The following is an 18346-nucleotide window of genomic DNA, read 5'->3' on the forward strand; positions in this document are numbered from 1 at the left end:
AATGTTTTTCGTGACAATTAAATAATTATGTCAAACGATTAATCGCAATTAATCACATGCAAAAAAAAAGTTTGTTTACATATGTGTGTGTACTGTGTATTTTATATATATATATAAATATAAATAACTACATACATGTATATATTTAACAAAAATATATTACTTGTATATAAAATATTTATATTTATATATAATATAAACTATATATAAATATAAATGCACATGTATGTGTGTATTTATATATACATAATAAATATACACATTGTACACATATATTATGTAAACAAACTTTTTTTGATGCGATTTATTGAGATTAATTGTTTGGCAGCACTAAATATAATATAATATAATATAATATAATATAATATAATATAATATAATATAATATAATATAATATAATATAATATAATATAATATAATATAATATAATAATATATTTGGGGGTGAAATGTGCTTAATTGTCCTGACATTAATATCATGCAATTAATTTGAATGGTCCCAAAATTAGTTTCTTATGCAAAATTACATTTTTTATTTTTCTATTGATTTTGAAGTGAAATATGACACACATGAGATGTGTAATGCTGAACTTTCACCTCATTTGATCACAGGATTATTCTCTAAAGCAGCTTTTTTTTCCCCAACCAAACGGGCGTTCGTTGGTCTCTGGGTGAAACATCTTTGGTTTAATCTCATTGTCATCTTATCATCCCAAAGACCCGCAAACAAGAACAAATGAAAGCGCAAACAGCTCTGCAGATGATGGCGTGTCACCGTTGCACATTCGCTTGCGTGACCTACAAACAACTCCAAACTAATCTGAAAGACAAGTGCTACACTCATGTTCCTAAATCTAAATCCTAAAGCAACTAAAATGTGTACTCAGTAGTACATATACTGTATATCAAGAAAAATAGATATCTTTTGAGGCATAAAGGTTTTTCATGATCATTCCGTTCTTTCAGATTATTATTTTTGGTTTTCTAGAACATTCACTCAGACTGCAATCAACTGAATCTCTTGATGGTGTTTCTGCGCAGCTCTGCACACGTTAAGGCCATTACTTAAAGCTATCGGTTTTGCTGAACTGAGAAACGTCAGTTCCAGCATTTTTGGTTATTTCGTACTCAAAAGAAGAAGACGACAGGAAGAAATGAACTACGGAAAAAAAAGAAATCCATCTCCACGACAATCACACACATTCAGTACGGGTCAACCGCCCTTGGACTCGAGGAAGATACCCTGTCGATCAAACCATGTGACTACAAAACACATGGCTTTTCAAATGATCCCTGAGATAAGAAAATAAAAACACAGCTACTGCAAAAATCAAAAGGTAAAATGAGGTAGTATAAAACAGGGACTATAAGAGCAAAAATACACACAAATCACAAATAAGACAAAATACTCAATCCGACGTAAACGCTCAACTGAAAGTTGAGGTAGGTATGAAACACCATCCTAACCATACGTGATGCAATAAAACTGTTTTTGATGATGTTTTGATTTTGAAAAAAAGTTTGATGAGCGGTTGGATAGCTCCGCCCACCTTGAAATCCTATTGGTCCAAAGTCCTGAATATTAAACACCAACTATGTTCTGATTGGATGTGATTGTGTCTCAGCAGGTTCAGCAGAAGATATAATGAGCTGGGTAGCTCCGCCCACCGTGAAATCCTATTGGTCCTAAGTCCTGAATATTAAACAGCAACTATGTTCTGATTGGCTGTGATTGTGTCACAGCAGGTTCAGCAGGAGATTTAATGAGCTGGGTAGCTCCGCCCACCGTGAAATCCTATTGGTCCTAAGTCCTGCATATTAAACACTAAGTATGTTCTGTCACACAGCAGATTTGTTGCATCACGCCGGGTCAGGATGGGTAAAACACTTTTGAAATCCCATACTTCAGGACTAAACAAACGATAAACACAGACAAACACACAAACTCGAAAATTCAATGAAAAGGAAAAAATGTTGTCGAGTGTATAAGTGGATATTAAATATTTAGTAGGTAAACTGAGGTAGATTAGGAAGTCGAGAGAGGCTTTTCCGCGTTCTCTCGATGAGGTTACGTCAGACATTTTTGGACGTTTTTTTGAACACATTCATGGTGGGTGAGATTCTAGTTTCTTTCAGACACACAATCATTTATAAAAGTGAAAAGAAGAAGAGAGAAACAAATAATACATTCACCGAGAAAGCGGGACATGTGTGGACGTCTCGGGTCGTCCAGCACAAAGCGCCTCCTGCTCAGTAGTCCGTTTAAGCAGCAGGGGGCGCCAGAGAGCACGAGGGTTTTTGCTAAACAGAATGAGGCTCCATCTGAAGCGTGGTTTCCGTCACCTTCGTCATCGGCTCTTTCTCTGTAACCTCATCCGACGCCTCGCTCTCCTCGCCCTGCAGGGAAGCCGGGCGACTGCCGACACCCAGAGACAGGTTGGTCGCCTCCGTATCGTCATGAGAGTATCGTCCCGAGTCGCCCGTCTCGTGGCTGCCCTCACTGGAATGAGAGCCCTCGCTGTCGCCCCCCGTCGGTCCAAACAGGCCCTGCAGAGAGGACGGCGGGTGTGGAGGCGACGTTTCCGTATAACACAGCAGGACGGCGCCCTGATGATAGGAATAGGAAGGACTGGAGACTTTCTTCACATCCTGACAGGAGCAGAAAACACCAGTGAACATCAGAGAAAGAGAGGGGTGAAGATATAAGCAGTTTTTAAACTTTTCAAAATGTCCAAAAGAGCCGTAATATGGGTCAATCTCACAAACCCTGTCATATTTCATACCAAAAGTACAATGAAACAGATATAAAAATAAATATTGCTTGTTATTTTTGCAGTGTGACATTATTTTCAAGGCATTCACAGTATTTTCCCCCTCAAATTCTCTTTACTATAATGTTAAAAAACTGATATATTATTTAAATTTATTAAAATAAGATATAGCATTGAATAAAATATTCTTATATTTTCAGATTTTTTTTTTTCAAATTTTATTAAATTTGTTAGATTTAGTAATAAGTTGTTTTTTGCCTTTGTCATTTTATTTCTTTTATATATATATTTCTATTTAGTTTTAATTTATTTTAGGTTTTATAATTTAATACTTCAACTTATTTTATTTAGTTTTTATGTAATATTTATATTTTAACCAAATTTTATTTCAATTAATGATTTTTTTTTAATAGTTTTAGTTTAAGGTCTATATATCATGGTAGTATTTACTGCCTGTAATTTGTACTCATTTTAATAATAATAATAATAATAAATAGCTTTGTTATAATAATGTTATGAATATATAATATTATAATTATATAATATTATATATATATATATATATATATATATATATATATATATAATAATAAAATTAATTGCATGCCTTAATTTTAACATGCTTTATATATATATATATATATATATATATATATATATATATGCATTAAGGAATGCAATTCATTTTATTATTTATATATATATATATATATATATATATATATATATATATATTATAAAATTAAAGCATTAAGGCATGCAATTATTTTTTTCAGTTTAACATGTTAAAAATATTTAGCACAATTAATCCAGAATCCCTTTTTTCCACTAAATTTAGCATTACATTATATGATTTATGCAAATGCTCAATTAAACAAATATTTAAAATATACTGTCCTTAAGTTGTTTGTGCATTAAATTGGAGAGTAACTGTGAAATTATTATAATATAAAATAAAAAACTCCAATATTTTTAATTGTTATTAATTACAGAAAAAAATGTTAAAAATTTTTTTTATCAATTGACACACATATATATAGTATAATTTACAATTAAATCATTATTTGCTAAATCATTATTAAATCATTATTTGTATCAGACCTTGTCATCCCTCTTAAAGAAGTTCCATCTCTTCATTCTCCTCTTCTCAGTGGTGTGCTTCACTGGCCCGTAACTGTTAATGATCAGATTTGTTCCGCCCTAAAACATTGAAACACAAACAATGTTTTCACGAAGGATATTGTCTGCTATAAAACACATATGCTGTAAACACACACACATATATCTGATCACCTTCACACCTGCTAGTCCAGCATCAAACCAGCTAAGCAGCAGGAATGTGTCTTTTTAAACATACCTTTGCATCGATGAAATTATCTCTCATCATGGGCATCATCACCTCCACACTCTCAGCTTGACTCTCATTGGCCATGCGGACAGCAGTGGGCGGAGTCTGTCCTCCTGCTTGCCTCATGGATTTGGCAGTGCTGGATTTCCTGTCATGAATAATGCGTCAGTCACAGATTCACCATTTGTGAATGCGTTTGTAAATACCCTAGAGATGATCTCTTACCTGGTTTTACTCCTGCAGGCCAGTATGAGGACGCAGATGATAATGCAGGTTAAAGCGATAGACACGCCCACCACTATACCTGTCATTGACCTCTGATCCAGGTGATAAAAACCATCAGAAAACACTATGGGTAGAAAACAGAAACGATATTAAAAATGATCATGTATTTAAATGCAATGTCTTCTTCCAGCCTGAAATGGCCAAAAGAGGGCGCTGCAAAGTTTCTGTTCTTCACCTGTGGCGTGGGTGGAGCCGTGTGTTCGGGAGGCGTGTCCTTCACGCACGCTCAGTTCTGCAGCAGGTGAGAACGGCCCATCTCCCATCTGATTGGACGCCGAGACCTTCACCAGGTACACCTGACCAGACTGAAGATTCTCCAGCAGGGCCATCGTGACGCTCCCTGACGACGACACAGTGAACATTAGTATCCAAAATAATGAATAATTTACATCATAAACTCAAAAATACTGTGAAGCTTTTGGGAAAAAACTGCTTTTTGTGATGACTTTCATTAATGTCAAAGTAAAATGAGCACATTTTACCCCAAATTACCCAAGATTTTTTCCATTAAAATCAGTATGATTCATTAATAAATAAGCATAAATACATAATTATAAATGTATTTACATTGAAAACAGGTGTAGAAACAATTTTCAATTGCAAGTAAATTTCACATTTAAGAATATCTATCTGAATATCTATCCATCCATCCATCCATCAGAATATCTATCCATCCATCCATCTGAATATCTATACATCCATCCATCCATCCGAATATCTATCCATCCATCCATCCGAATATCTATCTATCCATCCATCCATCCATCTATCCATCCATCCGAATATCTATCCATCCATCCATCCATCTATCCATCCATCTGAATACCTATCCATCCATCCATCCGAATATCTATACATCCATCCATCCATCCATCCGAATATCCATCCATCCATCCATCCATCCATCTATCCATCCATATGAATATCTATCTATTCATCCATCTGAATATCTATCTATTCACCCATCCATCCGAATATCTATTCATCCATTCATCCATCTGAATATCTATCTATCCATCCATCCATCCATCCGAATATCTATCCATCCATCTGAATATCTATCTATTCATCCATCTGAATATCTATTCATCCATCCATCTATCCATCCATCTGAATATCTATCTATTCATCCATCCATCTGAATATCTATCCATCCATCCATCCATCCATCTGAATATCTATCTATCCATCCATCTGAATATCTATCTATTCATCCATCCATCCATCCAAATATCTATTCATCCATTCATCCATCTGAATATCTATTCATCCATTCATCCATCTGAATATCTATCTATCCATCCATCCATCCATCCAAATATCTATTCATCCATTCATCCATCTGAATATCTATCTATCCATCCATCCATCCATCCAAATATCTATTCATCCATTCATCCATCTGAATATCTATCTATCCATCCATCCATCCATCCGAATATCTATTCATCCATTCATCCATCTGAATATCTATCTATTCATCCATCCATCTGAATATCTATCCATCCATCCATCTATCCATCCATCTGAATATCTATCTATTCATCCATCTGAATATCTATTCATCCATCCATCTGAATATCTATCTATTCATCCATCCATCCATCCACCCACCCACCCATCCATCCGAATATCTATTCATCCATTCATCCATCTGAATATCTGTCTATTCATTCATTCATTCATTCATTCATTCATTCATCCATCCATCCATCCATCCAAATAATTATCTATCTATCCATCCATCTGAATATCTATTCATCCATCCATCCATCCATCCATCTGAATATCCATCCATCCATCCGAATATCTATCCATCCATCCATCTGAATATCTATCTATTCATCCATCCATCCATCCATCCGGATATCTATTTATCCATCCATCCATCTGAATATCTATCTATTCATCCATTCATTCATCCATCCATCCATCCATCCAAATAATTATCTATCCATCCATCCATCCATCCATCCATCCATCTGAATATCTCTCTATTCATCCATTTATCCATCCATCCGAATATCCATCCATCCATCTATCCATCCATCTGAATATCTCTCTATTCATCCATTTATCCATCCATCCATCCATCTGAATATCTCTCTATTCATCCATTTATCCATCCATCCGAATATCCATCCATCCATCTATCCATCCATCTGAATATCTCTCTATTCATCCATTTATCCATCCATCCATCCATCTGAATATCTCTCTATTCATCCATCCATCCATCATCCATCCGAATATCCATCCATCCATCTATCCATCCATCTGAATATCTCTCTGTTCATCCATTTATCCATCCATCCATCCATCCATCCGAATAATTATCTATCCATCCGAATATCTATCCATCCATCCATCCATCTGAATATCTCTCTATTCATGCATTTATCCATCCATCCATCCGAATAATTATCTATCCATCCATCTGAATAATTATCTATCAATCCATCCGAATATCCATCCATCCATCCATCCATCCATCCATCCATCCATCCATCCATCCATCCATCTTTACATTAAAATCAAAAAATATTAAATTCAATATAACAAACACTACCATGATATTTAAATAATTATAAAATATAAATAAATAAATAATTCAACATTGAAAAAAGGTGTAGAAACAATTTCCCCTCAGAAATTGCAAGTAAATTTCACACAGAAACGGCACTTAACACATTTAATTTAAACATGACATTCTGAAGTAGAAATACAGAAACTGTGTTTTCTTGTAAAACACTCCATTAAAGTGCTCATCCATTCTTTCTTTTAGGGGACAATAACTTTATTTGTGGTGCACTTTGATCTTTGAAACTTCGCACAAACGGTTCTATTACATACTGCATTGAGTACAAACACCTAGATGAGAATTATATATATCTGCATTACATTTACAAAAGTTGTGTTTACATTTATGCTAAATATAATTTCTGAAATATGACACAGGCACGTTCTTGACAAGCTTTGTGGGATTTTTACTGCCTGACCCTTGAGTCTTCATGTGACTCTACAGGATCTGAGTTTTAGCACTGCAGCGGTTATTTGTGGCCGACAGATTCAGGGCGTTGAGGGTTAAAAGTCAAAGGTTTAGTGACTAGTCTCGTTCCTGCTCCAGTACCACCCAAAACAACCTGAACCAGCAGCACGTCTCTACAGCCGCAGTGTGATTTATCCTGCAGCGTATTAGAGCAGGCTGGGAATGACCTCCGGATCGGACCCTCACCCCGAGCTCCTGTTTGGATTCGCAGGGCTGTACGAGTAACTGAAAACAGATGAGATCCATGTGGCTCGGCGGTCCTGCTCGTAAAGAGTCATTCCAGCTTTTACAGTCTCTGTCATGGATTTAGACCTACAGTAATAAACTCTGAGCTGGTCACAAGAGATCCGTTTTAGCACCTAGTGAGATGTCCTTTAATATTTATTTATATTTAATAATAGTTATTGTTAACGTTGTGTCAGCAGCAGGCGAGAACAAACTGAGTAACAGAAGTCGTACAATTAAAGGGCCAGTTCACCCAAAAATGAAAATTCTGTCATAATTTACTCACCCTCAAGTTGTTCCAAACCTGTATGAGTTTCTTTATTCTGCTGAACACAAAAGAAGATATTTTAAAGAATGTCAGTAACCAAACAGTTGATGGACCCCATTGACTTCCATACAATTTTTTTTTTTTCATACTATGGAAGTCAATGGGGTCCATCAACTGTTTGGTTACCAACATTCTTCAAAATATCTTCTTTTGTGTTCAGCAGAGGAAAGAAACTTGGAACAACTTTCATTTTTGGGTGAACTATACCTTTAACAAAAAAATATAAAGCATTAAATTAGGGCTGTCAAACGATTAATCGCGATTAATCGCATACAAAATAAAAGTTTGAGTTTGCATAATATATGTGGGTGTACTGTGTGTAATTATTATGTATATATAAATACAAACACATTCATGTATATATTTGAGAAATATTTACAAGTATATGCATTTATTTATATTTTTATATAATTTATATTATATATAAATAAAAATATTTTGTACATAAATAACATATTTCTCTTAAATATATACATTAATTTGTGTGTATTTATATATACATAATAATTACACACAGTACACCCACATATATTATGCAAACTCAAACTTTTATTTTGTATACGATTAATTGCAATTAATCGTTTGACAGCCCTACATTAAATATTAATACAAATTTCTCTGAGTAAAAAAGTTTATGTCCTCAAATATAATTATATATGTATTATAATTATATACTAATACAAATTTTTTTTCTACATTGAAAACAAAAGTAGAAACAATTATCACTTTTAAATTTCTAGTAAATTTCACAAACAATTACAAGAAACGGCAAATAACGCAATGAATTAAACATGACATTTTGAAGTAGAAAAACTGAACTTGTAAAACATACTCCATTAATCTTTTTGTTTTATTTACAACTTTTTAACTGTGTAATACGGAAGAGGATTAGGGCCAAGCAATAATAAAAAAATAAAACCATCTCGAGATTAAAGTTGTTAAATTTAGAGAAAAAAGTCGTTAAATTTAGAAAAAAAAGTCGAAATAAAATAAAAAGTAACAGTAATGCCTATAAAATTGACCATTTTATTTATTAGCTTTAAAAAAGAAATTAAAAAAATCAAATATAATATAAAAAAATAAACTCGTTAAATTACAAGAAAAAAGTCGTTAAATTATGAGAACAAATTCGTAATTTAACGAATTTGTTCTCGTAATTTAACGACTTTTTTCTCATAATTTAATGAGTTTATTCTCAACATTTTATCTCAACATTTTATCCCGACTTTTTTCTTGAAATTTAACGACATTTTTCTCATAATTTAACGAATTTGTTCTCGTAATTTAACCACTTTTTTCTTAAAATTTAATGAGTTTTTTCTCGTAATTTAATGAGTTTATTCTCAACATTTTATTTCGACTTTTTTCTCAAAATTTAACAACTTTAATCTCGAGATGGTTTTATTCTTTTATTATTGCTTGGCCCTAATCCTCTTCCGTAGTGTAAACACATTGATGATAATTATATATTTTTTTGCATTGCATTTGCATTATGCAAAATATATATATTTTTGATTTTGGGCTGAAATATGACAGACTTGGAAGATGGAAGTTCTTGTCAATTATATATACAGTATATTGTACTTTTTATATTTATGTTTATATTTTTATATTATATTTGATTTTTTTAATTTCTTTTTTAAAGCTAATAAATAAAATGGTCAATTTTATAGGCATTACTGTTACTTTTTTGGGAAAAAAATTATTTATGGAAAGTTTTCTTAAAATAAGTTGTAGAAAATAATTAACAATAAATACTACTATCATTATTATAAAAAAATAAAAACTTGAAAAAGTGCTGATGGAATCAGCGTTGTTTATTTATTTTAGCTCTAATTCAGGAAATCATGTCATATCTGAACTACTCAGCTCAGGATATTATAATTTGTAAAAATTAAATGATATAGTTCCAAGAGAAGAGACACACACACACACACACGTCTGGTTTACCATCTTTGTAGGGACTCTCCATAGACATAATGGTTTTTATACTGTACAAACTACATATTCTCTCTCCTTACACTAACCCTACCCATCACAGAAAACTTTCTGCATATTTACATTTTCAAAAAAAACTCATTCTGTATGATTTATAAGCTTGTTTCCTCAATTTTATGTCCCCAAGATGACACAAGTCCCCATGAGTCTGTGTGCATTCAGGCTGAAGTCCCCACCGGGATAGAAAAACATGCACACACACCTTCTCTTTGCAGGATCTGCCACTCTCCAGCCGCCCATGCTCTGCGTGATGCGTACAGGATGGTGTAGTGCGTCACGGCGATGTTGGGCTCGTCCGGAGGTTTCCATGACACCAGTGCCGTGTCTCCCTCAATCAGAGTGACTTTCAGCCCAACCGGAGCTCGAGTGGGAGCTGAACGGACAGACAAACAGACGTCTGTCAATCAAAACCTCTCTTCTTTTTACTTTTTCTCATTTAAAAAGCCCCTTTAATACTCTATTTTTCCCTCAATATTACAAATGTAATCTATTTTTATATATATTACAATGTTTACCTTCAGGTAGTGTGGTCTGGTAAACCACAGGACTCCATGGGCTGGAAAGCTGATCCACATGAAGACGAACGGCAAACTCATAATTGGTGTTCGGGTCCAAATCACTGACCATCAAACTCTGGGTCGCACTGCAGGAACACACATGACATATGAGAGGACGACAATCACAAGTTGTGTCGCAAATGACGCATTATACACTCTGCTTTTAGACTATGCACTCAACCATGAACTTTATAAGGTTATTTTGTCATTCAACATCGCAGTCTTCAAGCCTTAAAGCTGTGACAATTGAGTGCATGGATCATCCAGGTACTTAAAGTGCACTTTTTCTTATTGTAAACACACTAATCACACTATTTATACTACACTATGGCACAGAATAGTGTGTAAATGCCAATGCACTGACAGATGCTAACTGTCTGTTTGCATCTGTTGCTTGTTTTCGCTGAATGAACATGTTGAATCAGTGCTTGTCGGATCATGGATTGTCTGAGAAGTGACATACTGTAATCTGGTGATTGTCCGTGTTTGCCAGCGCTGTGTGAACTGACCTTAAGTACGCAAACAGTTTGTCTGTGTGGGGTCAGTCATACTCACGTCTGCAGGTACAGCACCAGCGAGGCGTTCTGCAGTCCGACAGGGTTACAGCGAACCGTGTAGTTGACCGTCTGTCCGCTGGTGAAGGCGGGTCGGGCCCAGTGCAGGAACACGGAGGAGGAGGAGTTACTGTGGGCGTAAACGTGATGAGGTGGCGGAGGAGGCGGGACCAGACGATCACGGACCGCTGCAAACAAACAAACATAATATGTTTTAATTACTCTAATTTTTTTTCACTCATTTTATATATATATATATATATATATATATATATATATATATATATATATATATATATAGTCTCTGTTCAAACGTTTGGGGTAGCTAATATTTTTAAATGTTTTAAAATTTATTTGAATTGATTTATCTGAATTTATTTGATTAAAAATACAGTAAAAATCACAAAATATTTTTACCATTTAAAAGTGCTGTTTTCTAGATAGATATATAGTAAAATATAATTTCTTCCTGTGATCAAAACTGAATTTTCAGCATCATTACTACTATACAGTCTTCAGGGTCACATGATCCTTCAGAAATCATTCTAATATGCTCAATTACAAATACAGTAAAAATAGTGAAATATTATTGTAATCTAAAATAGCTGTTTTCTATGTAAATATATAGTAAAAATGTAATATATTGCTGTGACCAAAACTGAATTTACTTGATTACAAATACAGTAAATAAATCACAAAATATTGTTACAATTTAAAATAGCTGTTTTCTATGAAAATATATAGTCAAATGTAATATTCCTGTGATCAAAGCTGAATTTATTTGATTAAAAATACAGTAAAAATCACGAAATATTATTACAATTTAAAATAGCTGTTTTCTATGAAAATATATAGTCAAATGTAATATTCCTGTGATCAAAGCTGAATTTATTTTATTAAAAATACAGTAAAAATCACGAAATATTATTACAATGCAAATCAGCTGTTTTCTATGTGAATATATAGTAAAATATAATTTATTCCTGTGATCAAAGCTGAATTTTCAGCATCATTACTCCAGTCTTCAGGGTCAAATGATCCTTCAGAAATCATTCTAATATGCTCAATCAAAAATACAGTAAAAATAGTGAAATATTATTCCAATTTAAAATAGCTGTTTTCTATGTAAATATATAGTCAAATGTAATATATTACTGTGATCAAAGCTGAATTTATTTGATTTAAAATACAGTAAAAATCACTAAATATTATTACAATTTAAAATAGATGTTTTGTATATAAATATATAGTAAAATGTAATATATTACTGTGATCAAAGCTGAATTTATTAGATTAAAAATACAGTAAAAATCACTAAATATTATTACATACAATCTAAAATAGCTGTTTTCTATATAAATATTTAGTCAAATGTAATATATTCCTGAATTTTCAGTATCATTACTCCAGTCTTCAGTGTCACATGATCCTTAGAAATCATTCTAATATGATGATTTGCTGCTCAAGAAACATTTCTGATTATCAGTTTTGCTGCTTCATATTTTTGTGGAAAACATGATACTTTTTTCAGAATACTTTGATGAATATAAAGTCGAAAAGAACAGCATTTATTTGTAACATTATTAATATCTTTACTGATACTTTAGATTCATATACACATATACACGCACATTTACACACTAATACAGTATATGCAATACAGAAATGTGTATGTATGCATATTTAATGCGACTATGCATTGTATGCATGTAATCCCTTACTATATAATAAAGCTATATGAATCTTAAACCTAGTAATTAGTAATGTCTGTAACAAATGGCATTAATATGTGTGTGTCTGAACTCACAAACACATCCCGGCGTGCTGATGGTCTGGTCCGCCTGGTACCCGTCACCCTTTAAACTGTAGGCCAAGAGTTTGACATGGTACTTCTTCCTGGGGTCTGTAATAAAGAGAGACGCAAATTAATATCTGTTTCCACTGCATTTAAAATGGGCTAAATGGGCGTTTACACATACATCAATACAGCAGAAACATATTCTTGGCCTATCTGTGATGAGATTTCCAAAAGCTTTGGTCAGTTTATGTATGAATAGGACACCGGAGATGGAGCTCATCGCGGCACGTGTGTTACAGCAGATGTATGACATCAGCAACATGTCAGCTGAAGTGTGTGTGTGTGTGTGTTAGATAGCGGTGCCGTGTGTTTAGCGCGTGTGCATGTGTGTATAATCAGCAGCAGATGCCCTGAGCTGGAGGTGCTGGTCAGTGAGTTTGTGGTCGATCCTCAATACAAAAGACGAGTGTCCATCATCCCCCACTCGGTTCATCCATCTGCCTGCACCCCCTCACTGACTGACCACTGACCAGCGGTCGCATCCCATTCACAGCCAGGCCAGAGGTTAAATCAAAGACCCAAAGGCCATGGGAAACACACACAGACACAGAGAGGTCAGTCACATGACCAAAACCACGACCTCAAGGACCATAAAGAGACCTCGGACTGACAGAAAAATTGACAACTGATCAGAAACGGGTACAATATTCAAATAACATGCAAGAATCATAGTAAAGCATTATTAAAAATCGCAATTAAAAAAAACACTAAATTACACGTTTTTTGCATTTATTAAACAGGATATAAAATAATTTTATATATATTTAACTCACAATGAGCCATTTCTAGCCAAGGAAATATTAGACTGTATAACTTGAGAAAAAACTATACAGGTTTTCAGGTCTTTTTTTATTTTATTTGTTTAAAAACACAATCATAAACATCCTGATGTAGCTTTATCAGGCTCACAGTAGGGCATGTTAATATGAAAATTTAAAATACACAAAACTAGTATATATTATTTTATATTTGGATTATATTTATGTTTATATATAATTAATGGTTTGAGTGTGACATCATTTATTAACACTTTCTGCAGTTTCCACACTGTCCTGTAATATTCACTTTGGTCACATGGTGGCGCTACACAACACAGATTTTCAATACTGACATGACTGAACATGATCTGAGCTTCATATCCTTAGGGATTACAACTAAAATATGTACATCAACTTTTTTCAACATCAAGATACAGGGGTTAAGATGTGCATTTACAGTAATATCGTACATATATAGTGACTATTAGTGATTCTGTGAAGTTTTACACTTTTATTTAATTGTTTAGCTTTTGTGCAATTCATATGAACAGTCCTGAGGTGTCCAAAATCAGTTATTAAAAGTTATTTTAGTAATATATAAAAATGATTGTAGTATTTATTAATATTTTGAAATTGCTTTCATTTTTGTATTTTCAGTTTAATTTTAGTTTAAGTTTTAGTAGGTGTGTTATGTGCCTTTGTGTGTGTGTGTATACTTTTTATATATATATATATATATATATATATATATATACACACACACACACACATATACATACACACACACATTATTATTTTAAATGATTAAAATATATATTTTTATTTTAAATTATTTTTTATTATTTTAACAATTTTATTTATATATATATATATATATATATATACATAAACACACACACACACATTTATTTAGTTAGTTTTCATTTTTTTATTTTTTATTTATGCACACACATATATTTAATTTATTTATTTTTTATTATATATTTTTTTATTTTATTTTTATTTATAGTTTTAATTATTATTTTAATTATTAATTTGTATTATTTTAACTATTTATATATATATATATATATATATATATATATATATATATATATATATATATATATATATATATACAATTATTTAGTTAGTTTTAATTATGTTTATTTTTTATTATTATTTTTTAATTTATACACATTTAATTTGTTTAGTTTTAATTATTTTTTATTATTTTAATTATTTTTTAATTTATATATAATATAATTTTATTTAATTTAATATAATTTAATATAATTTTTTTCAAGTAATATATACATACATATTTATTTATTTTTAATTATTTTATAATGTTCTTTAGTTTCAGTGAAATTTCTAATTTTCATTATCATTTTAATTAAAGTTTTAAGTTTAAGATTTTAACTAATATTTCTAATTTATTGTAGCTTTATTTCAGTCAATGCGAACTACTTTTAACTGAGTTCCTCGATTAATGTGAGGAAAACTGAATGCATAATGATCAAACAAGAAAAATGCAGATCAGATGCGTCATATCAACTGCCTAATTACTGTTAGAGAGAAAACAATGAGCACACTGATAAACTATGATCAGATTATGGGTTAAAGGCCTAGATATGGATCTCAGACAGATGAAGCATCAGATTATCACTGATATTGGCAGAACGTGTCCTGAAAGCTGGTGGGACTGAAGTGTTCTGAAGAAACGGATCACTATCAGTCCAGACTGATCAATGCACACAGATGACATCACCGGGACTGAGATCTAAATCTTTAGAGCAGGGCTTTAGGGGGCGGGGCCAAATACAGCAGTCCTGTCGTGATTGGACGGTTAGGTAAAGAGTGTGTGTCATTGAGACCCACAACTCTGAAGAGGCTCCGTGGAGCCAGTCAGGGGTCAAGGTTCACACACAGATAAAACTCCTCAGGAATCTGGAGTCAGAGGTCAGGCACACAAGCCAGGCCTCTTTCTCCAGGCCATCAACATTCAGAGAGATAAAGAAAGCATTTGGATGGGAGGAATGACACAGAAAAAACACTTTAAATCTTATGGAAAGCAAAATGTGCATGAGTCCACAAACAAGAGCAAGATTCAAATAAAACAAATAAAATGATTTTAAACTGTGACATATTATACCCAAAAATTATGCATACAGTGGACTACCAGTAAAATTGATACAAATTTGGAACCAAAAGTTATTCAGTCACTTTGACCTTTCTGAAACATCTGACACAGTTTAACTCTGAGATCTTTTCATATTTTATTACCATTTTTTAAACTATAGTGAATAAACTGTATTAATGAATGAAATGTTCAAGGTGTCTGAATACTTTTTGGTTTGACTGTGTATATATAGTATAATAGAGAAACTAAGACAAGCATATCAGATTTGCTGATATGCTGTAAATCGTTTAATCTCAATTAGGAATCTCAATTTTTGCTACAATTTCCACTAAGAAATAAGCAGTCATTAAATATTTGCATGGTTTTTAACGGGACATTATGATGTCTTGAAAGATGGGAGGTACAAAACTCAGTCACTGACATTCGCTTTGAAATGCAAAAAAGCAAATGCAAAAAAGCACGTACTCAACAGAAACATGAGACTCCTCGAACGCTAAACCCCAAAACCACCATGGACAACAACATCTCTATGGCACAATAGCCTGGAGATATTAACCTAACAATGAGAGAGGGGGCGCTCTGTGTCGTGACCTTTGACATGGAATCTGGGCAAGTCAAATCCTGTCGAGAGGGACGGGGAGCAGCACACATGCAGGACAAAATAAGGAGTGAATATTACAGCAAACCCTCCCTTGACATGTCATTTATGTCAGGAAGAGCTTCCTGGAGCTGTAAGGCCCCCAAAATCAGCAAAATCTTAGAAATAGGCAAGGCATCTTACCTAAATAAAATAAAAAAGACAATAGTTTTGGTATATTTCAAAATTACATTATGAGGAAAAAAATGTTAATTTGATTGATTTAGACTAGGCCACGCCCCCTGCAATACCTCTAAGTCTCACCAGGGGGCCCTGTCCACAGTTTCTGTCATGGAATATATTAAAAAATAAACTAGATTTTTACCATTTCTGGCAAATTGAAAGCATGAGGGCTCCCCAAAAAAAATCAGAAAAAGCTTGGAAATATGCATGGCATCCTACCTTGCTATAATGGGGGAAAAATATTTAAAAGTATAATCAAATATCTAAAAACATAAACTAGATTCTGAAGTAACATTTTCCCATGCAAAACTTCCCAACATGATGCTAAAGTAATGATCATCTTATTTATGTATTCTTCTATTTTTCTTGTTTGTTTTTAATGCCTTTTTTAAATTAGTTTTACTTTTTATGCATAATTTTGTTTTTGAAAAAATCCTATTTATATAAAGCACTTTAAATTACCATTGTGTATGAGATAATATGCTATATAAATAAACTGTGTATTGTGGATGGTTTCCAAGGCACTGCTATGGAGTTGCTAAGCTGTTGTTTTTATCGAGTTGACAGGGTGTTGTCTCAGTAAACACCACTAATAACAAATCTTAACTAATCAGAGAGCTCCGCACAGTCAAATAACGCATCGACTGAGGAAAATCAATGCAGAAAAATGCCCATCCGCAAAGGTCAGCTCTCATGGATATTATTTAGCCGAGCTAAATGAATGTCCCTGTTTTAATTAAAGGTTGAGCACTAGAGGCCATAACCCTGACTCACGCCACACTAAACATCATGAACGACACATGCCGGAGGGAAAAACAAGCCAGAAACATCATGCTCGACATCTGTAACATGACGTTCATTACCACAGTCTTACAGTGGAAGTCTATGGGGTCAGTGTTCATGAGGAATATGAAGATTGCATCATGTGAAAGTTAGCAGGTTTAAGGCTCGTTCACACCAAAGGCGATAACTATAATGATACATATACAGATATAGTTCTAAAAATCGATCTAAATATAAGAGAATAGCAGTTCACACCACAAATATAACAATAACAACACAGTGAAACGATTTCACTGGAATCACTTTCAGAAAATTTTTTTCCAGCTGATGAAGAATAAAAACATTGATAGCCAATCAGAATCCATCCTGCTTTAAAGAGCTTCGGCATTTAAAGTGACAGACGACAAAACTGTAGTGAGCGCTTAGAATAAACAGAACGATATCGTCTGCTGGTGTGACGCCAATACAGTTATCATTCTTGGTGTGAACGACCTTTACTTGTGTTAAACCATCATCACAGGAGTCGTGAGAAGAAGAGACATTGCTGTGTGTTTGTGTGTGAGAGTGTGTGTCTGAATGTGTGTGTGTGTGTGAGAGTGTGTGTCTGAATGTGTGTGTGTGTGTGTGTGAGAGTGTGTGTCTGAATGTGTGTGTGTGTGTGTGAGAGTGTATGTGTGTGAGAGAGAGTGTGTATCTGTGTGTGTGTGTGTGTGTGTGTGTATGTGAGAGAGAGAGAGTGTGTGTCTGAATGTGTGTGTGTGAGAGAGTGTATGTATGTGAGAGAGAGTGTGTGTCTGAGTGTGTGTGTGTGTGTGTGTATGTGAGAGAGTGTATCTGAATGTGTGTGTTTGTGAGAGAGGGTGTGTGTGTGTGAGTCTGTATCTAAGTGC

The 18346-nt window shown here is 33.4% G+C and overlaps 1 protein-coding gene across 1 annotated transcript in view; it reads right to left on the bottom strand.

Moving 5' to 3' along the window:
• Window positions 1–294: 294 nt before the first annotated feature.
• The window catches only part of prtga (protogenin homolog a (Gallus gallus)), a 47822-nt gene continuing 29770 nt past the window's right edge, over window positions 295–18346 (bottom strand). Inside the window, exons 11-19 of the mRNA XM_048169212.1 lie at window positions 12923–13018; window positions 11117–11303; window positions 10520–10647; window positions 10207–10377; window positions 4580–4744; window positions 4345–4468; window positions 4129–4267; window positions 3873–3971; window positions 295–2649 (exon numbers count right to left, since the gene is read on the bottom strand). Of these exons, the coding sequence (XP_048025169.1) occupies window positions 2302–2649; window positions 3873–3971; window positions 4129–4267; window positions 4345–4468; window positions 4580–4744; window positions 10207–10377; window positions 10520–10647; window positions 11117–11303; window positions 12923–13018 (1457 nt within the window). The 3' untranslated portion in view covers window positions 295–2301. The remainder of the gene's footprint in view (window positions 2650–3872; window positions 3972–4128; window positions 4268–4344; window positions 4469–4579; window positions 4745–10206; window positions 10378–10519; window positions 10648–11116; window positions 11304–12922; window positions 13019–18346) is intronic.

This window comes from Megalobrama amblycephala, linkage group LG19 (assembly GCF_018812025.1).
Source record: "Megalobrama amblycephala isolate DHTTF-2021 linkage group LG19, ASM1881202v1, whole genome shotgun sequence".
Classification (NCBI taxonomy): domain Eukaryota; kingdom Metazoa; phylum Chordata; class Actinopteri; order Cypriniformes; family Xenocyprididae; genus Megalobrama; species Megalobrama amblycephala.